The sequence below is a fragment of the Sapajus apella genome, unplaced genomic scaffold (assembly GCF_009761245.1).
Source record: "Sapajus apella isolate SASKATOON/1434 unplaced genomic scaffold, GSC_monkey_1.0 scaffold5, whole genome shotgun sequence".
Classification (NCBI taxonomy): domain Eukaryota; kingdom Metazoa; phylum Chordata; class Mammalia; order Primates; family Cebidae; genus Sapajus; species Sapajus apella.
Window position 1 is genome coordinate 31,892,758 of NW_022436945.1, and position 26,638 is coordinate 31,919,395.

A 26,638-nucleotide genomic window follows, 5' to 3' on the forward strand; every position below is an offset into this window, starting at 1 on the left:
GACCAGTGTAAATCAATGTAGACAGCAAAATAATAAATTTTGCCATGAAATTTGGTAAATTAATATTAAATAAGTAATTTTTTTTTGTTACAAAATTGTCATCTGTATAGGGGTTATGCAGCAGAAATGCAGGGGTGGTAGGTAGGAGGGAGACAAGAACAAGATACAAAATCATTCTGCTGCCTGGTAATATGGTTATAGAACCATTAAGTTTTTTTGCAGACTCAACTTTATTACAATTATAAGTAAGGCTGTAATTGGAATCAGAATATCTATTATATTATTTCCTAAACATATTCAGGAGAGTCCAATTATATAACCTTTTACTCAATGGTTTCCAATGGTTGGCATTAAAGAGACCATATTAATTGCTCACGTTTCTTGCCTTAGATTGAGGTCATTAAACAAGCAGTCATGCTTGCAACAGTCAAAAAATCTATTAAGAGTATATTAACAGGGAAACTAGACAGACTTTAAGGCACAACTGCAGAACTTAGGTGTGATTAAAGTTAGGTGCTACTAAGATGGAATTATAAGCAATTAACCACTATCCTTTTCAAAGGCTTAATAATTTAAAGTCCTGAATATATATATACACACACATATATATATTTGTATATATTGTTTTGATACAGATGTTTAAGAATACACACACACAGGCTATTAGTCATATACGTGTGTGTGTATGTGTCTGTGTGTGTGTGTGTGTGTGTGTGTGTGTGTGTGTTTAAGCTTCTTAAGCGGTTGGAATAGCTCCTGGAAGCATATGAAAAGCTTACAAAAAGGCTGAGGAAGATCTAAGGCAGCTTGACTAATTGGACAATCAGTTCACCCAGATTCAGTCCTGTCTGTGTTCCACCTTTTCATCTCTCCAGATGGCAAATTGGCTGTGATTGGCTTAGCATGGGCCATGTGCTGACTTTTAAGTCAAAGAGAAGCATAGTAACTTATGGAGCAGTCCCCTAAAACTATGGGGGAAGGGAAAATTCGCCAAAGGAAAGCAATGGGCTTAAGAACAGACACACACACACACACACACACACACACACACACACACACACTTCTTAAACTGGATCAAAACAATCATGGGCTGACCAATTTAGATGTTTGTACTTATTTTGTTTTTAGTGGTATCTTAGTACAGATAGTTGATTTAATAATAAATGCAGAAGCAATTACTGCAGTGACAAAGGAGGTTTGAAATCCCATGTTCTGCATTGTTGGAGCAGAACAGTCACTTCAAATGTTAGATTGTGACAGCTGTTCAGAGACAGGGAGAGAGAGACAGCTCATGAAAAGAAGGAACCACCACTCTGGAAACAATAAACTGGAGGCTTTAAAGCTTAAGACTTACACACTACATTTTCAAATATGGCACTGAAGAAATCAAACACCCTTAAAAGCATGGAAATTAAAGTGGAACCTATTTAGCAATACCTCTCAGATTTCTAAACCATGACCACAGTAGCCAAAGGAAAAATGAATTTTCAGTTGCATTATAATACACCATCCCTGTACCAAGTGTTAATGCAGGCTCGGTGCAGTGGACAATCTGCTCTTTCCAGCTTGGCATCTGCTTCTCCTGGAAGCAGTCCATTGCTTACCAACTTCCCCTACCCCCATAGTCTTAGGGGACTGCTCCATCAAGGCTCCATGCCCCGCATTGACTTAAAAGTCAGCACGTGACCCAGGCTAAGCCAATCACAGTCAATTTGCCATCTGGACAGATGAAAAGGCTTAGCACAGAGGAATGAATCTCTGGTATTAGTCAAGCTGCCTTAGATCCTCCTCTACCTTTCTCTAAGTTTTTCATGTGATTCCAGGAGCTACTCCACCTGCTTAAAGGATATGCTCAGCCTCTATACTACGGAATCTTAGCAGAATCATTTCAGTCCTCTGCTGGAAGCCAAGTCCTGTTCCAACACCCATCTAATGTAGATGGGCACTGATGCCCTACCCAGAACAGCTAGCCTTCTTCAAGAAGCTAAACCCTGTTCCCTTTACACCTCAACCACCAGCTGGCTTTTCTGATCTGCATGGAATGATGACCTGGAACCACAGTGCAATTTCCCTGCTTAAGAATAAGCAGGCTATGTGGAACCTTCCCCAACAGGCCCTACTTGCTGGCTCAGATCTCGTCTGATGTTAACAGCTGCCCTAATCAAGCTTTGAGTCTAGCATGTTCTGGGACAACAGTGGCTTGCAACCCTAAGGAACTTGCACAACAGCCAAAAAGTTTTCCACATCCCTACCTTCCTCTCCATTGCCCTCTTGTTCATGTGCTGTAACAAAATGTTATATATCCCTGATCATGTAAAATATGGTTATCTCCTTCAACAATTGATAGTTTTTCATCATACAAAAGGGTTCACTTTTTAAAAGAACTATAAAAATGATGAAGATTAAGAAGCCTCACTTGTCATGTGGAGACTTGCTCAAGGTCAGAGAACCAGTGAGCACCAAAGCCAAGACAACATTTGGAAATTGATAAAGTTCAACCCATCTCTAAAGCTCTGACACTGATAGACACATTTATGCATTCATTCAACAACTAAATTTGACCTCACCTCTCCCTTTATTTATCCTTTGCTGGTCTATAACACCTCAACAATATTTCCAGTCAAGACCCTCTGCTACCCCTTCAGCCTTGCTGGATGCTACTTATGTGTCAAAATACTCTCCTTGGCTGTTCTTCTTTGAAGTGATGCCTACAGAAGTTTTGAATATATTCGCCATGTAAAAAGATCATTATATGTCTGATACTAATCTTTTGAGCTATATGCTTAGCTCAATAATAATAGATGCACCATAGATGGTTAGGTACAGAGGCTGGGACATGCACAAGGGCATGCGTAAGTATCTATTAGGTATGCTACTCTGATATGAGGAAGTAACATGAATGACACAAAAAGGGAAGTCCCTTTTGTGCACTAAATGTTTACTTAATTTTCTATTTAGATATAAGGCATCCCAAAATTCCCAGAACTGTATAGTCTTTTCTCTATTCTAATAACCACTAATATACTTTCTCATTAGGACCTGTCATTGGTAGGCATGGTAAATATCATTTTCTTTAAATACCTTTGAAGGAAATGATTTAAACATAAACAAGTGTAAAACATAACACAGTAGTTCTTGTCTGAAAAGGAAAAAAAAGTAATGGCTTAATATTCCTTGAACTCACGCTAAATTGTGACAAGCCCCTGAAGTAGCACTGCAAATTCTAAGTGGTAGATTCTAAACAGTATTCCTGACATTCAGAAGAAAGGATATCCTTAAACAGTATTACATGGAAATCCATAGTATGCCTAGAGTTGGGTCTCTCACCTAGTAAGCACTCAGTCTTGCTGGTAGGCAGCCTTGGATATTAACCTAAAATAAACATCATCTTTGGCATGCTAGATTGCTTGGAAATAATAAAACATTTACTAATGCCAGTTCATGGTTTACTGGAAAAGGAACCAAAACAATGAAAGACAGAAGGAATTTAATAACATTTCCTTGGGAGATAACTTCATCTGATAGAAGAATTAAATAGCATATTGCCAACATAGATGTTTAAAAATTGTCACAGAGGCAGACTGCACCAGAAATGAGGGGTTACAACCACCAGACATCCACCAAGCATCTCCTAGACATCTCAATTAGCTTAAAGCACCACTGACTTGCACTGGCATCAAGTTCATCTCTCAAAATCCACAGGAAACAAGGCAGGCTGCTACTATGGACTGGACTCTAATCCAAGCAAAAGTGGTAAAGCAGTAATGATACTCTTAACAAAAATAACTGTATCAAAGAGCTTTTGACTGTTAAAAATGGGAATATCAGGCCACGTCAGATATATATTCCAGATTTCAAGAGGACACATTTCAATTAATTATCAAGGCCCAAAAAGTGCAGAAGCCCCAACAGCTGTCCAAAACAACAAGCTGAGTAATTGTGGAAGGCCCAGACAGATGGAGGAAGTGGTCAGGAAGGGGTGAAGGAGTTGTATTTAGAGACCACTGCTACTTCACAGGAAGTACTTGAACAAGTACAAGTACAAGATTAAAAAAAGATCACGAGAAAGGTTGAAAATAGGCTCACATGTTCAACAGTGAATATTAACAGATGCATACACATCTGAGACTGGAAGAAAGGTGTAAAGAACATTTGAGACCACTCAATTCTTTTTCCCTTTCATTTGGATCACAAGGAATTGATGAGATGAGACTGCTGCCTGGAAAAGATGAATGCAATGTTGTTAACAGATAATAAAAGGCAGAACTTCTCAGCGCCAACTTCCACTTTGCTTCAATTGTCTATCAAGGATAATCATCTTAAGACTAGAAAGGTCAGAATAAACATTAGTTGGAAGAGCTAAACCAAAAGACAAGGTAGATTATTTTAAGCAGAAAAAGAGAAAAACCAGCACCTAACTGCTCTAAATGAATTCATAGCTTATAGCAAATTATATATATATATATATATATATATATATATATGTATGTATGTATATGTATATACAATTATTTTCTAACCTACAGAACTGTGAGAACCTGAAAAACAGGTAAGCAAACTATCACTAACCAGAGAAGAACTATGGTGAATGAGAGAGGAACTAAAAGATGAAGACAATCCAGTCATTGTTCAGTATGCATGGGGGATTGGTTCCAACACCCCTTGCAAAATCTGCAGATGCTCAAATGCCTTATATAAAGAGGTGTAGTATTTCACATAGCCTACACACATCCTCTTGTATACTTTAAATCATCCCTCGATTACTTATAATACGTAACACAATGCCTACATATCATTTTCATGGATTCAACATAGTACTTGGTGTGTGGCAAATTCAAGTTTTGCTTTTTGAAACTCTGGAAGTTTTTTTTTTTTTGTTTGTTTGTTTGTTTTTCTGAATACTTTTGACCCATGATTGGCTGAATTTATGTATGTGAAACTCAGGGATAAGGAGGGCCACCTGTACTCTCCCAGTGTTCCAAAAAGAGGATGGATCATGTAGATCATAAACCACTGTTTTTTAAAATAAGAGTCTACAGATGGGCTTTCAAAGTTCACAGATTTACAAAATGGAATGCACTGCTTCTAAAGGATTTTTGGGAAAAATCTGAAAATTCAGAAGTTAGAACATGTCTGAGAATTCAGTTAAACATGGAACTGAGCTTAATTATTTGAGAGCAGTGTTTCTCATAAAGAGGATATATTCTCAAAGACCAAAAAGAAATGTTCCCTCTGAAAAACGTTCTTTACATTAGCTAAGTCTAAATAATAATGTTATTAGCCAATGCTAGTTAAACATCAAGTGTACTGATTAACAGACTGCTTAAAAGGGAGGTGGTGACTGGTGGGGATCCACTGACAAAACCCCCTTTCTTTTTTAAAAATAGAACCCTTAGCATCCGAATTTCAATAAGGCTTTTGGCTAGGACTTACTGTTATAAATGAAGACACATGATTCCATGATTATGAAACAATGTAGATTCACAACTATGTAGCTGACAAACATACATGGAGGGGTCTCACATACTAAAGCAATCCTTTAGCCATCTCTGCCTGCGAGTACTTCTGAAAGAGCCTCCTCTGGGCCACCCTTGGATTCTGTCTATCCTTCCATTTCCTGGCGTAGTAACTGAGCCCTGGGTGTCAGGGTCAACATGGAGCACCTCACCAGCCAGGCCAGTCAGATCCCCTTTAGAGAATGAGCACTTGTGGTTAGCCAACTCAGCACTAAGTAAGGAACATCATGGATAGTTGGGCTGGAGGGGCCACCATGGCACTCTGAAGCCACATGTATGCCAAAGTTAGGAAGCGGAGGAGCAGATGTACAGAGAGAGAGAGAGAAAAAAAAAAAAGGAAGCAAAACTGGGCAATTCTGGGCAGAGTGAGAGATCCCAAAGACCCAGTTCAATGAACCTCAGCTGTGATATAAGAGGATCCCTTAGAGTAAATGCCTAACTTACTAAGGTCTCTGGGTCCAGACTGCCTGGGTTCCAATGACAGGATAAGGACATAATCAATGTACAGATGACATTAAAAAAACAGAATTCAAGAAGATTTTGAAGGGCTGAATAAGTTGAAGGTGCTATACTAAAGGCCTAAAAAATCAACTGTGTAAATGCAATAGGGAAGACATTTAACCCAGCAAGGTAATGTTTTTACTGCTTTTATTGCTTTCTTATCAAGAAAAAACTTAAGAATTTGACGTGTCTGAGAATGGAATGAGCTGTCTTAAAAGGGGGTGTGTTCCCTTCACTGTGAGGTATTCAAGCTGTATCAGCTACTGTGTTGCATTAAATGACTTCTAAATTCCCTTCCAACTCCAGAATCCAAGGATTCTATCCTTTTAAAAACTCTTTTTTTGGAAAGACAACTATAAGCTTATCAGAGAACCACTGATACAGTGCAGAGTGCAAGTTTTCATCATTTTGTATATGGAAAAGAGTATTATTAAATTAGTTACTATAAATGCCTATACGATCCTTAACCCCATTGACTTCAGTAGCAGTGTGTTCATAGGAATATAGACCTGAATTAAAGCTCTGAATGAGCTAGGCCTTAAAAAGTGCTGGGAAAAAAAAATGAATGAACAATGATGAAAGTTATTTGAATTATTACAACTTTCATTTTAGAGCTATTTATGTATTTTATAACACACAAACAGGTAGATACGCAATTGGTTCCAACAGACTAGTCCTTGTTTTATGACAAGAAGCAAAAACACCCAAATAACATCATTATGCTGTATATTTATATATAATCTAAGAATGAGTCAGTGGAGTTTAACTGGCGCCTGCTTCTTATCTCCACTGTGACCTTGCAAGAGAGAAAAAACTCACCTTTATTTTTTTTTTAAACAAAGCCTCAATCATCAAAAATGTCCAGTGAAGAAACTAAAATCTTCCTGCCCATTACAACTTTGGTGGGGACATCAGTACAGCACACGCTGGAACATACCCGGTCCACAAGCAAGAACAAGTGTTTTATCCTACAGAACCAGACACTACCTAGGGTAAGGAAAGTGTGACACCCTCATCTGCCTGTTGCTAACACAGTGTCACAACCAGGTTTGCAAAATGTCCAACAAGTCCATTAAACAAAGCTAGAAAAAGAGGAAACTCACAAAAGAGCATCTGAGAACTCCAGCATACCCTAACAAGACTCTCAGAATGGGTGTGGTTCTGGGATGGCTCATTTACCACAAGCACTGTGGGCAGTATTAAAGAACCCACCAAGACTGGTCAGACAAGATGGGCTCAAAGAGCCAAAAGTCATTTTCACAAAACAAAGTAAGGAATGGTCGGCATCCTTCAGTTTGCCAGGATGTAGCTAAAGAAGAAGACAGAAACCTCCACTCAACAGATTAAACTAGGATGTGTGAATGACAGCTGGTGGGCTGTAAAGACTTAAAGACTCAGCACAGCACTCAGTGACATTAAAGCAATGACACCTACACGTGTGAGATTGCTGTACGCCCTACTCAATCCACAGGTAGAACAAAAACCATGCAAGGGTGGATGAAACAAATGCTTCAGGAATCTCCTAATTCCATACATAAAAATCACCCCATGCAGAAAGTACCTCCGAATGTGACTCTTGTACCTCAAGATGCTCCTACTGCTAATTAGAATCACAAAATTAGCTCCCCAGACCTGCTGGTACCGTGACCACTGCCAATGCAAGGTGCAATGGGCATACAGATGAATATAAGAATACTCCATGAGATTTCAAAACTACTCCAGCATTTTTAAAAGCTCAGTTTCCAAAATCTGAACATCTTGATCTTATCCCAGTCACTCACCAGATGCAGATTCAAGAAACACTTGCTTAGCACCTACTTTATAGCAAGTGCTTTCATTTAATATATCCACTCTGGAAAATGTCCCTGCAGTTTGGAGCACCTCAAGAGCCAAAAGAACACAGTGATGACATAAGAAAGACTGTTCTTATCAACTCCGATTAGGGAGCAAATGTTCTGGCAATGTAATTATCGATTCCAAACAGATTAAATCCATACAGTTGCTAGATACCTAAAATTCACAGCAATGGGGAACATGTATGACACCAACAGGTACATTTACTGAAATTCTAAAGAATATTCAGAGAAAAGAAGATGGGGGAAACAGAAGATGGAAATTCTGAAATCCAGATCTTAGGATGAATGTAACACTCCAAGAGAATAAAATAAATGTCTACAAACATGTATTTTTGGCACATGGGACCTTCTCGCTCCTTTCTAAGATGCAAGCTGGTTTTCATTCCTTCATCCCAGGGTTTTCTATTTCAGTAAATGGCACCATTGTTTTGGGCTCAGGGCCCAAAACTTTAGTCATTTTTGACTCCTTTTTTAAAATTCCATATCCTATCCATCAACAAATCTGTTGGACTATCTTCCAGCTATATTCTGAATCTTGACCACTCTGCATCATGTCCACTGATGCTTAGTAGTTGAAGCCACTATCATTTTTCCTTGTTTCAACCCTATTCTCAAGATGAAATCAGAATCCCTGGGGGTGGGCCCAGGGGTTAGCATGTTGAAACCTCCTTGGAAGATTCCAGTGTGCAGCCAAGCTTGGTCTCCACACTATCCAACAGGCAGATGTTACCACTTTATCAAAGAGAAACAGCAGTCTCAGAGAGCTTAAGTGACATGCTCAAGGCCACACAGCTTTGAAGGGCCAGAACACAGATATTACTCCAGGCCTATGGGAAGTCCCAGTGCCTCGTTTCACTTTCTTGCCAGTCAATTATTCACAGGGCATTAGCTTAGAATGCTAAAGATAGCTTCAAGTGTAGTTATGTCACAAAACAAATATGCCCTACTTGTTAAGTGGCTACCGTGTCAAGTCATCTGGTATCCAACAGACCAAAAACATATGAAACATAAAAGTAAGAATGGTGATCAGTTTGCTTCAGTTAGTTTTTATTTAAAAGGTCAATTTCAGCTGAATATATGGAAAAAACGCCTGACCTTTTATAAAGAAATCTACTAAGTTTAGACTGAAGGCCTTCATATTTAAGCATAGTTAAAATGAAAATATATAGGGAGTGGTTCACCAATCAAAAGGATAAATTCTACAGGGAAATTCACTTAAGAAGTTCAAGGGGGATTCAATTTGGTACCTGGGGAAATTAAGAAGGGTTTTTTCCTTTTGCTAATAGTATTCACTTGGAAGTCAACAAATGGCCAACTCATGTAATGATTCTTTTACTGAACTTGAAACAAAAAGAAATCAGTCGCCATCTGGGGTTTAAATTGATCCAACAATTCAGAACTTTCCCTACTCTACAAGATGAAATTCCAGCTTTTAAAAAGAATTTCCATCTGCAAAGTACAAATCACATTGTCACCTAATAAAAGGAAAGTCTAAATGCAGAGACGAATAAGGCTAGATGAGAACTATAAAATAAGCAGCAATCACAAATACCGTACACAATGCACTTGACTACAGTACTATGGTGTTTTTCTAATCCTCAGAGCTTCAAGTGATAATCTTCCTACCCAGCAGTGGCCACCAGCAGTATCCTAAAGCCAGAACCCAGCGCCCATCAGAGTGGCCACAGAGAAACATGCTGGCCAAAAAGTCGCAATAATTGGCCTCATCTCAGCAACTAAAGAAGGCAGGTAAATTGGGACTTGCAGTAAGTTTTCACATTTTGTACATTAACCTATAAAAGATGATTTCATGTCATGATGGGATAAATCGATAATTGTAGACGAAAGAAAATGTACTCCTTGAAAAAAAAAGTTGCCAAAGAAATTTCAAAGACTTTTACCAAGTCATTATGCTATTTCTTCGAGCTGCAAATGACTAAATATTTGGGCTACAAATATAGGCTGAATGAAGCAACTAATTACAACAACATACTAAAAGCAAGCAGGTTAGCAAAAACCTAGTAATGACACTGCAGAAAAGCTCATACTGAACAAGCTTTTCCCAGAGTAGATATAACACCAGCTAAAAATAAACTAAATGTGTTGTTCTCTTCACTTGGTTGTACTGAATTGAATGTTCAATTCAGAATTTTAAAGAAAGTCCTCAAAACCTAATAAATAGTATTAACATATGACCTTGACCATTTCTGGGAGGGGAAATTAAGAGGAGCATAATTAGTCCTATTAGCTAATTGGATAACAGTTTACCAAAAACATTGATTTTTTTGGGGGGTAAATATTTTTGGTAAATTGTTTGTCTATCACCCAGGTAGCTAATGTTCTTGGTGTCTTGGCTTGCAACCTATATAGTTGTATACAATTTATTCCTATCCTTTCTGTCAGCAAGTAAATTCCAGGTGCTACTCCAGTGTTTTTCAATACCACTGCACATTAGAATTACCTAGGAGATAACTATTAATGCTTGGTCCATACCCCTATAGACCAGACCGACTGATTCCATCATTCTGGGATGGGTCTAGGCATCTGTATTGCTTAGAAGCTCCCCATCTAATTCACTATGAAGACACGGTTGAGCATCACAGGATGTGGCTATAAAAGCAATTCACATTTCACAAGCATCCCGCTGCCCTGTCCACATCGGACACACTTTTCATTAAAGGTAGCAGAGGGATTCTTTCTGTCATTTCTCTAACATTTACCCATGACAATGAAAATAACGTTAGGAAAGTTGAGTTAATTCTACCTGAGAATATTTATCACAACAATTCTGGCATAGATGGTAGACTAAACTCAACTTAAACTTAACATATAGAGCAGCTACCCAAATTGGGTAGAACTTAGACCTGTTTCATTTCTTTGGTCAGATATAGAACATGGCCTAGGTTAGGAAAGAAAAAAGAAAGTAGAGTGAGACAGACTAGAAGGAACTGGAAAGGGCCAACAGTCACAGCCACTGGGATGACAACACTGGCAGAGCAAGAGATCCAGGAGAAATGGAAATGGGCAACAACCACTCTCAGAACCAAAGATCTCCTGCATGGGGCAACAATGTGGGTTCAGATGAGCTGGCCAAAAGTGGGTGAAGTGAAAGCAAATGATACTCAGAAACCTTGGCAGGCCTGGTCTGGCATCAAAACTGCTCACAAATGCTGAGCACTAGAGCCCAAGCTAGGGTCAAGAACCAGCATCTCCTCTCTGAGAGGCAGACTGCTAAGAGCAAGGCAGGGCCCCCATCCTAGAGCTCTATAAGCTGCTGGGACAGGCACTCGGGGTCAGGGAAGTGGTGACAGGGTGTGCATGCATCATCATTAGAGTGCTAAGTCAGAGCTCTTTAAATGTCGATGTTATTTTTGGGACTAAATCTATATGGGGTTGAGGAAGGAACAAGGGGAAAAGATGGTCTGTAGAAGCTGGAAGATTTCTTTTACACAATTTTAGCTTTACTTCAGGACCAGAATTAACCATGGGGACCCAGGTCCATTACAGAAGCTGAACTGGTCTAGGCTGGTATCAGAGCAAACCATCTCTTTGACTCACCCCTGCATACCACTCTTTCCTTGCTTCACTCACGAAAGCCAATCTTATACTCTAAACAGGTCTGGCCCACCGAAGTGATGTCCTAGTCCAGAACCTAGGCTGGCTTTGGTCTTCTTAGCAACATTCTGAGCTGTCACTCAACTAATCTGATATTATTAAGCACAGCCCCAGATGGATCAAGATCAGTCATCTCCTTCAAAGACAGCTCACACAAAATAACGAACACAAGCTCAATTTAAAACAGACACCTCCCTTTGCCAAGTCAATTAGAGGTCTAATTAGTCCATGAAGCCAAGTTCTATACAGTCATCCCTTTAGAACAAGTGACGGTGATATTGTACATAAAAGAATACTACTCAGAGGTTTACCTATTTTGCATCTCATGCAAACATTTCAATAAAAATGAATAGGAAGACAGGGCAGGTTTAAAATATATTTGCCAAATATATTTTAAAGGAGATTTTTAAAAAAATGGAAACAAAACAGGCCACAAAAGATGACACAATGTACTTACATAAAATCTCTAAATTGCCACAAGGTCCAAGTCAAAGGCAGTATTATCTAAGCACCAATATAATGTGTGAGGTTTTATACACACATGATGCCTTCCATTGTTAGGAAGGGACTTGAATGCTTAAATCTCGAGATCTATGTAAGTATTTCTAAAAAGCTTACTTTGAGCTATGGGTTTCCATTACAAAATTTTACATTCTGAAAAAATCTAGTAAATCCTAACATGTAAGCCTATGCTAGAGGTATAATTTACAACTGTGCTGTTCAATACAGTGGCCACTAGTCATATGTAGTTACTGAGCACATGAAATAGTAGTCCAGACTGAGATGCACTATATACATAAAATACCCATCAGATTTAGAAAACGTAGTACAAAAAATGTAAACTATTGTAAATTTGCATAACAATATCAAAATGATAATATTTTGGACATATTGGGCTAAATATATAACACATACTAGTATTTATATATTTAATACACTTTATTTGTATTATTTACTATTAAATATATAGCATTAAAATTCATTTCACCTATTTCTTTTTACATTTTAAATGTAGCTGCTTGATTGTGGCTCACATTTTATTCTTTTAGTGGTGATCTGAGATATAAATGCTGATTTGATACGGTAAGTAGATTTCATGGAATCATTAGTTAAATCTAGCTGGTCTAAATTTGACCTTATTCCTAGCAAAAAGGAGAAAAAAGAGTAATATCTCAGCTATCATGTCAGGACCACTATAAGAAACTATAAAAGTAGTAATTTTGAAGCAGAGTCCACAATACATGAGCAGATAAAAATGAACTATTCTTGCTCAAAAAGTAGTAAAACCAACAAATACCTGAAGTCTTATTAATTAAAGATCTCCTTTAAAAATACTTTAAGATATACAATATAATTTTAAAACCTACAGAGACAAAAATTAACTGAAAAACAAACTGAAATGAGAGACTTCAGATTGATACCAATATCAAAGTATCAATAATTGAAGAGGGAAACTAAGCATACATGACTCAATATAAGAAAGATGCCAATTCTCTTAATATAAGTTTATAAACAAGGAAATTCCAATATATATCCCAACATATTTTTTAACTTGATCCAATGATGTACTCCTAAGTCCAAGTAGAAAAATACACCTGTGAAAAAAAACAGAAAAACCTTGAGAAAAGAGCAAAGAAAATGAGACGGCTAAAAGAATATTTTTTATTATGTTGCAATAAAGGAATTTGATACCAAGGGCTAAAAGGGACCAAAATAAAGAGACGTAGTTGCGGGAGGGAAAGAGACTGACTCTGGAAAAAAAACAAAACTCATATATATATACATAAGAAAGCACCTCAAGGCAGTGTGGGAAGAAAGGATTATTAATATATGGTTATTACGTCAGGTAAATAATTTGAGGAAAAAATTAGATCTAGGCCTCACATTGCACCACAAAGTAAATCCCACAGTTTAAAATGAAATATAACTGTTTAAAATGAAACCCAAAAGTACTAAAAGAAAAACATAACTAAAAAATTATCTTGAAATGAAAAATATGACATTAAAGCAGAAATTTCAAAATACAGAAAGATTATACTTCATAAAAATTAACTTATGTACACGCTAAAACACTACAAAGATAAACTACAAATTTAAAAAAGTTGATATCTTTAACATATAAGTTCTCAAAATTCAATACCAAACTTCATGAACAGCCGGGTGTGGTGGCTCACGCCTGTAATCCCAGCACTTTGGGAGGCCAAGGTGGGTGGATCACGAGGTCAAGAGATCAAGACCATCCTGGTCAACACGGCAAAACCCTGTCTCTACTAAAAATACAAAAAAATTAGCTGGGCATGGTGGCGCGTGCCTGTAACCCCAGCTACTCAGGAGGCTGAGGCAGGAGAATTGCCTGAACCCAGGAGGCTGAGGTCACGGTGAGGTTGAGGTCGCGGTGAGCCGAGATCGCGCCATTGCACTCCGGCCTGGGTAACAAGAGTGAAACTCTGTCTCAAAAAAAAAAAAAAAAAAAAAAAACTTCATGAACAATTCAGAAAAAAAAATCACATTTACCAAAATATGTTCAACCTAATAAAGCGATGTAAACTTAAAGACTTACTTTTTACATTGCATATTCATAATGATTTAAAAAAAAAACACTATACAATGCTGCAAAAGGGATAAACAGGCACTCTTGTTCACTTTCAGTGGGAGTGTAAACCAGTATAATCTTTCTAGCAATTTTCAAATATGTATCAAAAATAATAAAAAGATATATACTTTTGACCCAGAAATCCCATTTCTAGGGACTTTGAAGAAAACCATTAGAAAGGTGTACAAAAAGATACAAAGATGCTTACTCAAGAGTTTTCTTAAAAAAACAAAAACAAAAACAAAAACAAAAAAAACTGGAATAGCCTAAAGGTCCACCCATAGGTTTCTTTAGTAAGTTATTCTGTACTAACATAAAAATGCTGTCATAAAATTAATGAAATTGATCTGTACATTCAACAAATATTTACTGAGCTGCTACCAAGTGTCAAGCACCATTCCAGGCGGTATGGATATAAGTAGCAACAGTAGACAAAATTTATACAAATCTATATTGGCACACATATCCATAGAATGACTAAAAATAATGCAGATTACCTCATTCTTCCTAACAAATATATCTTTTCTGGAAAACAGTTGGGAAGAATATATACTAAAATGCTAACATTATAAATATATAAATTTATATAAAGCTTATAAAATTTTATTTTATTCAAATTTACAATGTGAATATATTTGGATGGCATAGTTTGAGATGAATTTTACTCTCTCCTGGAAGACTTTTTGAAGCATGAGTTTTTCTCAGTGAGCAGGAAGTACTTCTACAATCAAGACTGAAAGTTAAGAGTTAAGCTCTTCCATTAAAAATAAAGCTCAAAAGCTCAGAGTTATCCATTCATTCAACAAATATGCAGTGGCTACTATGTAGCCGACAAAACTCTAGGTGTAGAGGGTACAGCAGTGAACAAATGTCACAAAAATGCCGTTTTGTGGTGCTCAGGTTTCAGCAGGAGGATACCAAGTACATCTAGATTTAGCTCAGAGTATTTTACAAATTAGATTATAACGCATTTTCATTTTTAGGACATAGATTCATTCATTTAACCAATGCCTGAGCTCCTACTGTATGCCAGGCAATGTCCTCATGGTGAGGAATATATCAGCGGACAAACCAGACAAAAACCCTTGCCCTTAGGAAGCTTACTATCTAGAGAATACAATCATTGGAAGATTTGGGTTCCTTTCACTAAGAGGAAAAGAATGAAAGGAAAAGCGGTGGCCTTCATGTCACTGACATTCTAATAAAATCATGTGAATAGAGAACCACACAGCAAACATTTTGTTAACTTCAAAAGCGTCCTCTGACCTATGCAAACTTTCCCATAGCAGTATCATAGGTATACACTTCAATTGTTTTTGAAATGACAGAAAAAAAAAAAAAAAACCATGAATTCTGCACTGAAGATTAGAAAACCTAAAATAATTAGATCCAATATACTTATATCTCCAGAATTACACTAAGTAAAACAACACTTATTTTGAGATTTTCAAATATTGAGGACATGCTATATCACTACACTCACACCTTCAGACACAGTGCCACTTCAGGTATAATGGAACTGATCTCCATGTTTCCTTTGGGACCTCCTTCATCCACCACATCCTTTTGTCCCACCACCCAATAAGCCGGCACACAGCAGGTGCATAATAAGAGTTTTAAAGGAACAAAACCTTAGTCATCTTTTACCTAGAAGAGCCTCCTAAAATTTTTCCTTTGAGAGCTTACATAAATTACTTTTTATTCCTTTTGTTACCTTTTATGTAAATAAAACATAGTATTCTATATAGTTACAAACATTTTAGAGTTACCATTTAGAACAACAATTCCTAAAACAACTTCTGGACACATTGCATAGCCCACATTTTACATAATCAAATAAATGTCATTATATTTTAGCATTATAGTATTCAACAGAAGAAAATGCAAACCACTGGATAAGTATGTGAAGATTTTCTGTGTGCATTTCTTTAGTTTTGAACAATTTAAAGCTTATTGTATTGTAAAGTATGAGCTCCAGAGCAGTTTCTATTTTATCCAAGCAAGAGCCTTTGGCAATCTGAAAACTTCACTGTGACTGATTCTGTTGTCTGCCTGATATAGTTTGGCTATTTTCCCACCCAAATCTCATCTTGAATTGTAAATCCCACAATTCTCACATGTCGTGGGAAGAACCCAGTAGGAGGAAATGGAATCATGGGAGCAGATCTTTCCCATGCTGTTCTCATGATAGTGAATAAGTCTCATGAGATCTGATAGTTTTGTAAATGGAAGTCCCCTGCACAAGCTCTTTTTGCCTGCTGCCACCCATGTAAGATGTGACTTGCTCCTCCTTGCCTTCTGCCATGATTGTGAGGCCTCCTCAGCCAAGTGGAATTGTAAGTCTATTAAACCTCTTTCTTTTGTAAATTGCCCAGTCTCTGGTTCATCACTAGCAGCAGCGTAAAAACAGACTAATACAGTACATTGGTACCAGAAGAGTGGGGTGCTGCTGAAAAGATATCAAAAATGTGGAAACAACTTTGGAAGTGGGTAAGAGGAAGAGGCTGAAGCAGTTTGGATGGCTCAGAAGAAAACATGAAAATGTAAGTAAGTTTGGAACTCCCTAGAGGCTTGTTGAATGGCTTTGATCAAAATGCTAATAATGCTATGGACAATGAAATCCAGGATAAGGTGGTCTCAGATGGAGATGAGGAACTTGTTGGGAACTGGAGCAAAGGTGACTCTTGTTATGTTTTAGCAGATACTGGCAGCATTTTGCCCCTGCCCTAGATATTTGCAGAACTTTGAACTTGAGAGAGATGATTAAGGGTATCTGGTGGCAGAAATTTCTAAGCACCAAAGCATTCAAAATATGACTTGAGTGCTGTTAAAGACATTCAGTTTTTAAAGGGAAACAGAGCATAAAATTTGGAAAATGTGAAGCCTAACAATGCAACAGAAAATTCCATTTTCTGAGGAGAAATTGAAGCCAGCTGTAGAAATTTGCATAAGTAATGAGTAGCTGATTGTTAATCACCAAGACAATGGGGAAAATGTCTCCAAGGCATGTCTGAGACCTTTGCAGCAGTCCCTCCCATCACAGGCCTGGATGTTCAGGAGGAAAACAAGGTTTCATGGGCCAGGCCCAGGGTCCCTCTGCTGTGTGCAGTCTAGGCACTTGGTGCCCCTTGTCCCAACTGCTCCAGCTGTGACTAAAAGGGGCCAAGGTACAGCTTGGGCTGTTGCTTCAAAGTGTGGGCACCCCAAGCTTTGGCAGCTTCCACATGGAGTTGAGCCTGCGGGTACACAGAAGAATTGAGGTTTGGGAACCTCTGCCTAGATTTCAGAAGATGTATGGAAACACCTGGATGCCTGGGCAGAAGTTTGCTGCAGGGGCAGGGCTCTCATACAGAACCTCTGCTAGTGGAAGGGAAATGTGGGGTCAGAGCTCCCACACAGAGTGCCTGCTGGGGCAATGCCTAGTGGAACTGTGGGAAAAGGGCCACTGTCCTCCAGATCCCAGAATGGTAAATCTATCAACAGCTTGCACTGCACACCTGGAAAAGCCACAGACGCTCAATGCCAGCCTGTGGAAGCAGCCACGACGGGGACTTACCCGGCAAAGCCACAGGGGCAGAGCTGCCCAAGACCTTGGGAACCCACCTCTTTTATCAGTGTGACCTGGATGCATATGGAGTCAAAGGAGATCATTTTGGAGTTTTAAGATTTGACTGCCCTGCTGGATTTCAGACTTGCATGGGGCCTGTAACCCCTTCATTTTGGCCAATTTCTCCCATTTGGAATGGCTGTATTTACCCAATGCCTTTACCCCAGCTGTATCTAGGAAGTAACTAACCTGCTTTTGATTTTACAGGCTCATAGGCAGAAGGGACTTGCCTTGTCTCAGATGAGAGTATGGATGGTGGACTTTTGAGTTAATGCTGAAATGAGTTGACTTTAGGAAACTGTTGGGAAGGCATGATTGGTTTTGAAATGTGAGGACATGAGATTTAGCAGCGGCAGAATATGGTTTGCTGTGTCCCCACCGAAATTTCACCTTGGATTGTAACTCCCACAATTCCCATGTGTTGTGGGAGGAACCCACTGAGAGGTAATTGGGTCATTGGGGCTGGTCTTTCCCATGCTGTTCTTGTGATAGTGAATAAGTCTCACAAAATCTGATGGTTTTAAAAATGAGAGTTTCTCCACACAAGCTCTCTCTTTGCCTGCTGCCATCCATGTAAGATGTGACTTGCTCCTCCTTGCCTTGTGCCATGATTGTGAGGCCTCCCCAGTCATGTAAATCTATAACTCCATCAAACCTCTTTCTTTTGTAAATTGCCCAGTCTCCGGTATGTCTTTATCAGCAGTGTGAAAATGGACTAATACACTGCCCAATAACCATACTCCCCTTTCCTTTTGTAACATAACTGGGTAATCTGCCCAGCTGGAAATTTCCATTTCCCAGCTTCCCCTGCAAGTGGAAACCAATGCAAAATAAGCATTAGTTTTTGTGTGGTGCTTTCAGGAAAACCTGTTTGGCTTCCACCCTTCCATTTTCTCCTGGCTAGAACTATTGTACATGATGGCTGGCACTCCAGCAACCATGCTGTCACTTTATGGAAGTCAAACTCTCAGGACGGTGAAACAGAAAGGCACTAGGAGCCAACGTCCCTTATGACTTTGTGTAGCAGGCATAGCCAACTCTGACTGTCTACCTTCATACTAGTTTTACAGGAATTAGAAAACTATTTGGGTAAGATCCTATTATTTCAGTCTGCTTCCAGTTACAAACACTGAGTTCAGACACCCATTTGATTTGTCTGGGGCAGCTAAATAAAGAGTCCTAAAATACTTAGTCTTCTGCTTTATCTACTCTTGCTTTCTGGCAAATTTATCTACTATCAGGGTTTCAACTATTCTCTCTCAAGATTCCCAAGTTTGATGTTTCCCACATCTCACCTCAAAATTTCCAGCTACCTTAAAAACATGTCCATTTGGATATCCCATAGTTAGCTCAAAATTTGAATTAGTATCAACTCTTATTTTATTAATCCTCCTTCTCAATTTCCTTATTGTTTAATATATTTTCTCAACCCATCAGGTTCAAAACTATAATGGAAATTTCCTCAAAATGTGTTTCACCAGCACCAGGATATCTTGGGAGGCTCATTAAGAATGTGAATCTGCAAGCCCACCATAGATTTACTCACCAGAATGTTCATGAGCCAGCCCAATAAGATCCCTGGTAATTTATGAACATATTACCAATGTTACTAGCAATAACAATACCAATATTATTATAAATAAGATCCATGTTAACTTATTAATATTAGAATTCTAAATTATAGCTTTTTTTTAAGTTCTTCTCTCTCCCTGTCCTATGTTTACTAAATATTCAATAAATAGCAAAGTCCTATAAGATGATTGATATAGTTTGACTGTGTCCCCACCCAAATCTCATCTTGAATTATAGCTCCCATAATCCCCATGTGTTGTGGCAGGGACCCAGTAGGAGGTAACTGAATCATGGGGGTAGGCCTTTCCCCTGCTTTCTCATGACAGTGAATAAGTCTCACGAGATCTGATGGTTATATAAAGGGCAGTTCCCTTGCACACACTCTCATGCCTGCCACCATGTAAGATGTGCCTTTGTTCCTCCTTTACCTTCTGCCATGATTGTGAGGCCTCCCCAGCCATGTGAAACTGTGAGGGTATGAAACCTCTTTTTCTTTATAAATTACCCAGTCTTGGTTATGTCTTTATTAGGAGCCTAAGAGCAGACTAATACAATAAACTTTGTGATCTCCTTTCTTTCCACTCTTCCCCTCACTGTTCCTAATTCCAGATTCTTTCCTGCCTTGGGGCATTTGCTCTGGCTGGAACACCCTTCCCCTAGACCCCCACCAGGCCAACTCCCTTATCTCCCTCATGTCAACTTTCAAGGAGGACTAGCCTAACCTACTTGAAGTTGCAATTCATCCACCAACCTGATACATTTTGCTTTCCCTTTATTTTCCCCATAGCATTTACCACAAAACAAATTCTATAATTAGCATATTTTATATGTGTGTTGTTTGTCTCCCTCCTCACTAAAAAGCAAGCACCTCCGGGGCAGCGCTTTTCCTCTCCTTAACTTATGTATCCCAAGTGCCTGTAACAGTAGTTGAAGTTCAGTAGACATCTGTTGAATGAGTTAATGATTCAGCCAGAAATCTGATTCGTCCCTTCTCATTCTTACTGTTCACTCCAATACTAATTCTGACTTTTGTCATTTTAAGACTCTTTTGCAACAGTCTGTCTACAATACCTTTTCCTCCAAACCAGTCAACACACAGACTTACTAAGTTACTATTTTTAGGATGTCCCTCCCTTGTAACAATGTGGCCCCAACTGGCCCTGTTAGATATTATATATTGGAGTTATGCTTAAATAAGAAATTAGCTTCAATGAACTCTAAGATCCTGTTCAACTATTTGGTCCTGTGTCCAAATGACTCACATTGGCATTTAAAATGGTCTGTAATCTGGCAGTCATTTACCTATCCAAACTTATATCCTACTCCTTCCAAGTTTCCCTCTGCTCCTGGCCAATTTCCTTAAGAACTCTGAAATAAGTCATGTTCACTTTCCCCATTTGTTCACATCATGACTGTCTTCAACACTCTCCCAACTACAGAAATAAATGTCAGTATCCTTTAGGATCCTGCTGCATAGACTATGATCTGCAGGCCTGCATCCTTCAGCATTACCTGTGCGCTTATCAGAAATGTAGTAACTCTGGCCCGACTCCAGACCTCGTGAATCAGACTCTGCATTTAACAAGATGCCCAAGTGATTGCTATGAACCTTCGAGTTTGAGAAGCACTGTGTGAGGGCTCATCTCAAATCACACCTCAAGTTCACTGGGCAAGCCTCATGTCCAGGAACAAGCGTGTACTAAATTCCTAATCTTCCACGGGTCCTGCGTCCCCACAGCATGCACAATGTTCAATTAATAACATCCCCTCTTAGACTATTTATTCCTTCTTTAAGTCCTTTCTCCCCAGTTTGGTTGTAAACAACTTACAGGCATGACAGTCATACATCTGGCCAATCTGGATGCTGGGAACAGACACTCATTCAAGTCATTTCAAGGGCAGGGCGGGGGAAGAAGAGCTTATTTTAATGCTACTTGGGAATTAGGGCTATAGAATTCAGGGAGGGCAGGCTCCAAGGTCTGTCCATCCATTCCATTCACTTTGCTCTCTCTCTACTCGCCCGTAGTTTCTGCTTTCTTCTATCAGCAGCATTCTCATGACCTCTTATGGCCATCCATTGTCTCCCTGACCAGCCTGTTCACCTCTACTCCCTTCTGCTTTGACTCTAAATCTCTACTTTTAATGCTTCCAAGAGAGATATGATTAGCAAAGAGAATCTTTTTGAGCCAAACCACAAGGTTACAAATGTCTGAGTCACATATAAATTGGTTGCCTCCGGGTCAGGAGCCAACCATGGTCCAATCAGCCGAGGCCAAAAGGGCTGCAGTTCAGAACAAGGCCCTATAGGCAGCAGGGCCTCTCCCAAAGGAGAATATTCCTTAGGAAAGGTAGGATTGTATTTCTTAGGAAAGAAATATTTCATAGGAAAGACAGCTGTGGGCACAGCAGGCAATGAGCCAAAATGCCAGCCCCACAGAGTCATTATTTGTCTTCACCGTGGTCCCAAGCACAATGCCGAAGACATAATAAACTGGAATCAACCAATATCGGGGGAAAGGGTCATTCACCAGGCACTACTATGGCGCTGACACTGTGCTGGATGCACAGGGAATACAAAGATTAAACAAGCAGCAGTCATTGTTTTCCCGGAGCTCTTAATCCAAATGTCTCACTGAACTAGTTTCTTGACCTTGGGCAAATTACTAAACCATAATGGGCCACAGTTTCCTCAACTATCAGATGGTACTCCACCTTCACCAACCTCCAGGAGTGTTGTAAGGCTCTGTAAGGTAATCTTTGCAAAAGTACTTTGAAAAATACACAAGCCAATCAAGAACAATACTGTAGCCATATAATCCCCTTATATGCTACAGGCTTTGCACTGCTTTCAGATTTTTTTTTTGGTCTTGCCCCTATTTTGCACAATATATGATCTGTCAATTGCTATTATTTGAAAGAACAACACCAACTATTACCATTATATTTTCATTACCTCTATGACTAATTTCACTCAGAAGTGCAAGAAAAGAATGTATTTTTACAGGGTGCATTTTAAAAATATTATAATCTATTCAACTGTGTATCAAACTGTAATGCCCTATGTATTTTTGTGTATTACAAATGACAATATGTACTGAATTCCTATGCAGTACACAGGCCAGTTTTGACTCGTGTGGCCTTCTCTCCACAGCAGTTTCATTTAATATTTTCTGAATATTGGAATCAGACAATCTCAGGGACCCTATTTTTACAGGGAGACCCTAGGGAGAAAAAAATAAAATGGCTTGTCTCCATCCCTGAAATCCAATTATCCTAACTTATATATCTTTTTATCTAAAACCACTTTACCACCTCTTACATTAAAAGATGGAAGTGGGGAGGGAGAGCGGGAATCAGGGATGCTGGCAAGAAAGATTTCTGAAAAACATGTTATTCCACCCTCTGCAGGACTCAAGTACAGGTTTCTGGGAGAGGACAAACTAATCTCCGGATATTTACGGTCTTGGCTTTGACGTGAGCAACATCAGAGAATATTTACCGAGTGCCTGCCACATGGCAGGCAGGATGTTGAGGGCTCCTCAAATACGATGAAGAGTCTGGGCCCTCGGAAAGCTTACTTGCTTCTACCCCGGGGCATCTGTTGCTCAGTGTCGACAAGTGTGGCCATTCAAGAGCTGGCCCCAGGTGGAGCAAAGAAAACAGCTTTCACCTGGCTAAAAAGTCAGATCAATGGGCAGAAGTGCGGGTTTCGGGCAAAAGGAAACAAAAACGAAACCTCAGACGCGAGCCTGTGAGACTCCGCTGCAGGAGGCAGAATTGCAGAAGCTGTAATGCAGGGGACCCACTCGGAACCCGCCCCCGATGAAGGCTCCCCGCAATCCGAGAGACAAGGGACTACCGATCAAAGGATCCTGCAGCCTGGGAAAAGCAAACTCGCTTCGCTGGGAGCTCTGCTAGGGGGTGGCAAAAAGGTGGGTGCAGGAGGCAGGGGCGGCGGGCTGGGGATCTGCTCACCGGGGGGAGCTGAGTGAAAATCGAGCTGGTGGGGAGGGAGGTGGGCAGGTCGCGTGCGCTCAGTGACTGGGACCCAATGGTCACGCTGCGGTGCAAAGCACGCCTCGGGGCTCCCGCCGAGGGCATCCATTAGAGGGTACTGGAGCCTGAAAAGGGTCTGCCAGTGCAGTGGGGGTAATGCGGGGGGAAGGGTCCACTAGGGGCCGGGCGCGACAGTCGGACTGCCGGTGGGAAAGGGGTGGGATGCGGTCTTTTCCTGGATAAACACACACGCTCACACGCACACTCGCAGCCCGACCCCAGGCTAGCCCCGAACCGCGGCGGCCCCTCACCCTCGGCGCGGGAGCGGATCTCCGACACTGTCCTCCGCATGGTGGGCATCGCGGCGGCTGGGGCCGCAGGTGGGTCCTCAGCCCTGACTCTGCACCTGTCACGGCGTGGTACGGGCGGGAGACCCGGCTGCGCAGCGCGGAGCGCTCGGCTGCAGCCTGGGCCGCACCGCCCACCTAGGGCAGAGCCGCCGCCGGGCCCGGCCCCCGCACGCCGGCAGGAGGAGGAGAAAGGCGGCAGTGGCGGCGAAGGCGCGGCGTCTCCGGAGCTGGGCGAGCTCTGCCTGCAGCCGCCCAAGGGACTGCTCGGCGAGGGGCGGAGCTCGGGCGCAGGCGCCGGGGGAGGGGCCTGTGAGGCGCGCGTTCCCAGCGAGGAAGGCGGGGGAGGGGCGGGGAGAGTCTGGGGGAGCCTCCTCCGCCCCGCCTGCTTCGGACCGTACCACCACTCAAAGGGTGATCAGCTCTCAGCCTCCTGAATCCTCTGGCGTTTTCGCTCTGCCCAGTGGAGTTGGCAGACCCAGTCCCTCCTCCAGGCCACCCCAACTCTGCTAAGTCTTGCTCAGAGAGGAAAGAATGCTCTGGCTGCTGCATCCTCACGAATCCCCTCCCGCTACCCCTGGCTTTTGATAGTAGTGGAGCCGCCCGTCGTCCGGAAAGTGGTGTTGGGTCTGAGTCGGCCGTCGAAGGCGAATGGATCTGGGACTGCAAGATTTGTCCCCAAGCCAGAGCAGGGGAAAGGAACGATTGTTTGCCATCTGGGTGTAATTCTAGTCTCTCTGCATGCCCAGCCCAACTGGTGGCCTGAGCCGCACATGTCCTCCTGCCTCGACTGCTAGCAACAGGCTGCGAGGCCGGGAGGCCCCAGGTACCTATGGTATGGTCCTCCTGTCCATGGGGCTTGGGTGCGTCTGGGGCCCGCCTGCGAGTGGGCCCGGCGCTTCTCCCTAGTTCAGGCTCTGCAGCCTGACAAGGCAGTGAAATTTCACTTAACTAAATATTGGCCCAGGGGGTCCACAAAGGACTTTTGTGTGTGTGTGTGTATTTTTAGTTAAAGCTGCATAAAGTTGGGTACAGTCGTTTTATCTGCAAAGAGGAGAGGAGGCTTTGTATAAAATGCATAAAAATGTTAAATTTTAATTTGCCTATATCCTCTAGACTTTCATTACCTTTTATTCTGTCTACCGTGATCAATGCTAACAAGTTGTCAGAACAAGTACTTCACCTTCAAGTTAAATGTAAGGTTTTGTGCGGTTTCTGGCGAGCTGTTGAACTGGCAGGAAAGGAATAACCAGAAACAATTAGAAGCAATTTGCTTCTTCCCTCATTTAATGCTCTTCCTCCAGCATCCAGCAAAAGATATCCTCACATAGAGGCCTTTTATTTGAGGTCTTTTCACATCCTTAAGGGAGAGAGCTGGAGAGATTTGACCTGAGAGAGAAGTGATTATTTCCAAGCCTCAGGAAAAAATGTAATAAAATCTGCTAATAGCGTCCTATCTCCATTTGTGATATTTCTTCTGCTTCCTGCAGGTAGCAGCTACTAATCAGAGTCCTGCCCTACATTAATACTCAGGCAATCAATGCATATGTATGAAGAGCCCACTCTAGTTGGCTCTGATTCAGAGGCTGGAATTAGAACAAAGGAAATATATTCCCAGTGTTCATGGAATATTTCAGGGTAAAGCAGGACTCAACAATAAATGAATATATCTGTTTCTGTGATGGCCATGATTTAGAAGTATGGTCTTCTAAAGGTAAAAAATGAACAGAGAACTTTTTCAGGACTGCCATCACTGGCCATTTTATTTCTTCCAAGGCCGAGGGTTGCCTTGTGTGAAGCAGGCTTCCTCTGGCTTAATGAACATGAGTCTGAAACAAAATTAAAGGGCTAATATAGCAAGGAAAATAGTAAAAATAATAATCAGCTTTAAAAGTTAGTGAACAGAAGCTGGAGGAAATGTAGTGCTTTTCTGATTAACATTTTAGGTGTAATTTTATATAAAGCCATAACCAGTTCTTATTTAAAACCAGCATGCAGCTGCATGACAATAGTTGGTTTATGAGCAGTCACCTTTGTAATTCCTAATGAGTCTTCAGTTGGGGTTGAGGTTCAATTCTGTTTATTTACAAATAGTAACTAACTGAAGGGATTCCAGAAGTTACCTGTTTTCTACAGTGCAATCCGTTTTTTACATGTGTGTCCCATTATCTCATCAGCGAAGTTGAAAACGTATCATTCATACAGGAAATGACAAATCATTTATACAGAGAAGAATATTGCATGATATAGTCTGTAATATATTACCATGTGTCCTTTCCCAGATATTATCACTTTATCCATAATGGCAAGTATATCCCAAGTACCTTATTTCTGAAAAAACACTCATTCCTGATTGCTAGAAATCACACGTTTTTATTGGTTCAGAAACTTGATCGAAGTTGAGGATTGCACTGTTCTGCATCTGCTTGATTTCAAGGCTCTCAGGTCTCACCTTCCATTGTACCAGAAGTGCAATGTGCCAGCACCTCGCAGGGAACTCTGGTTCCAACCACATGACCTTGTGACAGAATCTGTAGTAGAATTCAGATGTCAGCAAGATCATTTAAAAACTTTCAGGTCATATGACTACACTGCTGATGGACTTAGAAGGAAGAGGGTTATTTAAGGACAACTTCTCCAAGAATCAGGTTTTACCATCCTCCACAAAATATACTTTGACTGCATATAACGTGTAAGGTGCTGAGCCAGAGAACTAGGTTATAAAGGGACTTAATGAAAGCTAACCAGCAGTAGCAACAAGATGGCTAATATGTCATGCCAAATAGACAAGCAGCAACTACAGACATTGAGAGAAAGCTAAGTTTCTAGGAGCTGGAGTGATCAACATTGTTGAGCTAGATCTTAAAGTAGGGATTAAGTCTATAGAAAGAAAAAGGAGACCTCTTTCCAGATGGGAATGCTTGGCATATAGTAAGTTCTTAGCAGTGATTGTTTAAGGTCATTGGAGTGGTAGAGGAACATATATATTTGGCAGGAATAAAGAGATTGACGTGACTACAATAAAGGTTTTCACT

At 40.5% G+C, this 26,638-nt stretch overlaps 2 protein-coding genes across 5 annotated transcripts in view; one reads left to right on the forward strand and one right to left on the reverse strand.

The window, feature by feature from the left end:
• ATP8A1 (ATPase phospholipid transporting 8A1) overlaps positions 1-23,841 on the reverse strand; it is a 249,208-nt gene extending 225,367 nt beyond the window's left edge. For 2 of the 3 annotated variants that reach the window (XM_032272101.1, XM_032272106.1), the window contains exon 1: positions 23,568-23,841. In XM_032272101.1, the coding sequence (XP_032127992.1) occupies positions 23,568-23,616 (49 nt within the window). In that variant the 5' untranslated portion in view covers positions 23,617-23,841. The remainder of the gene's footprint in view (positions 1-23,567) is intronic. The other variant, XM_032272095.1, reaches the window with a different exon arrangement.
• A 95-nt stretch (positions 23,842-23,936) lies between these two features.
• The window catches only part of GRXCR1 (glutaredoxin and cysteine rich domain containing 1), a 372,499-nt gene continuing 369,797 nt past the window's right edge, over positions 23,937-26,638 (forward strand). For both annotated transcript variants that reach the window (XR_004266358.1, XR_004266362.1), the window contains exon 1: positions 23,937-24,429. The gene's annotated coding sequence lies outside the window, so the exon portion shown is untranslated. The remainder of the gene's footprint in view (positions 24,430-26,638) is intronic.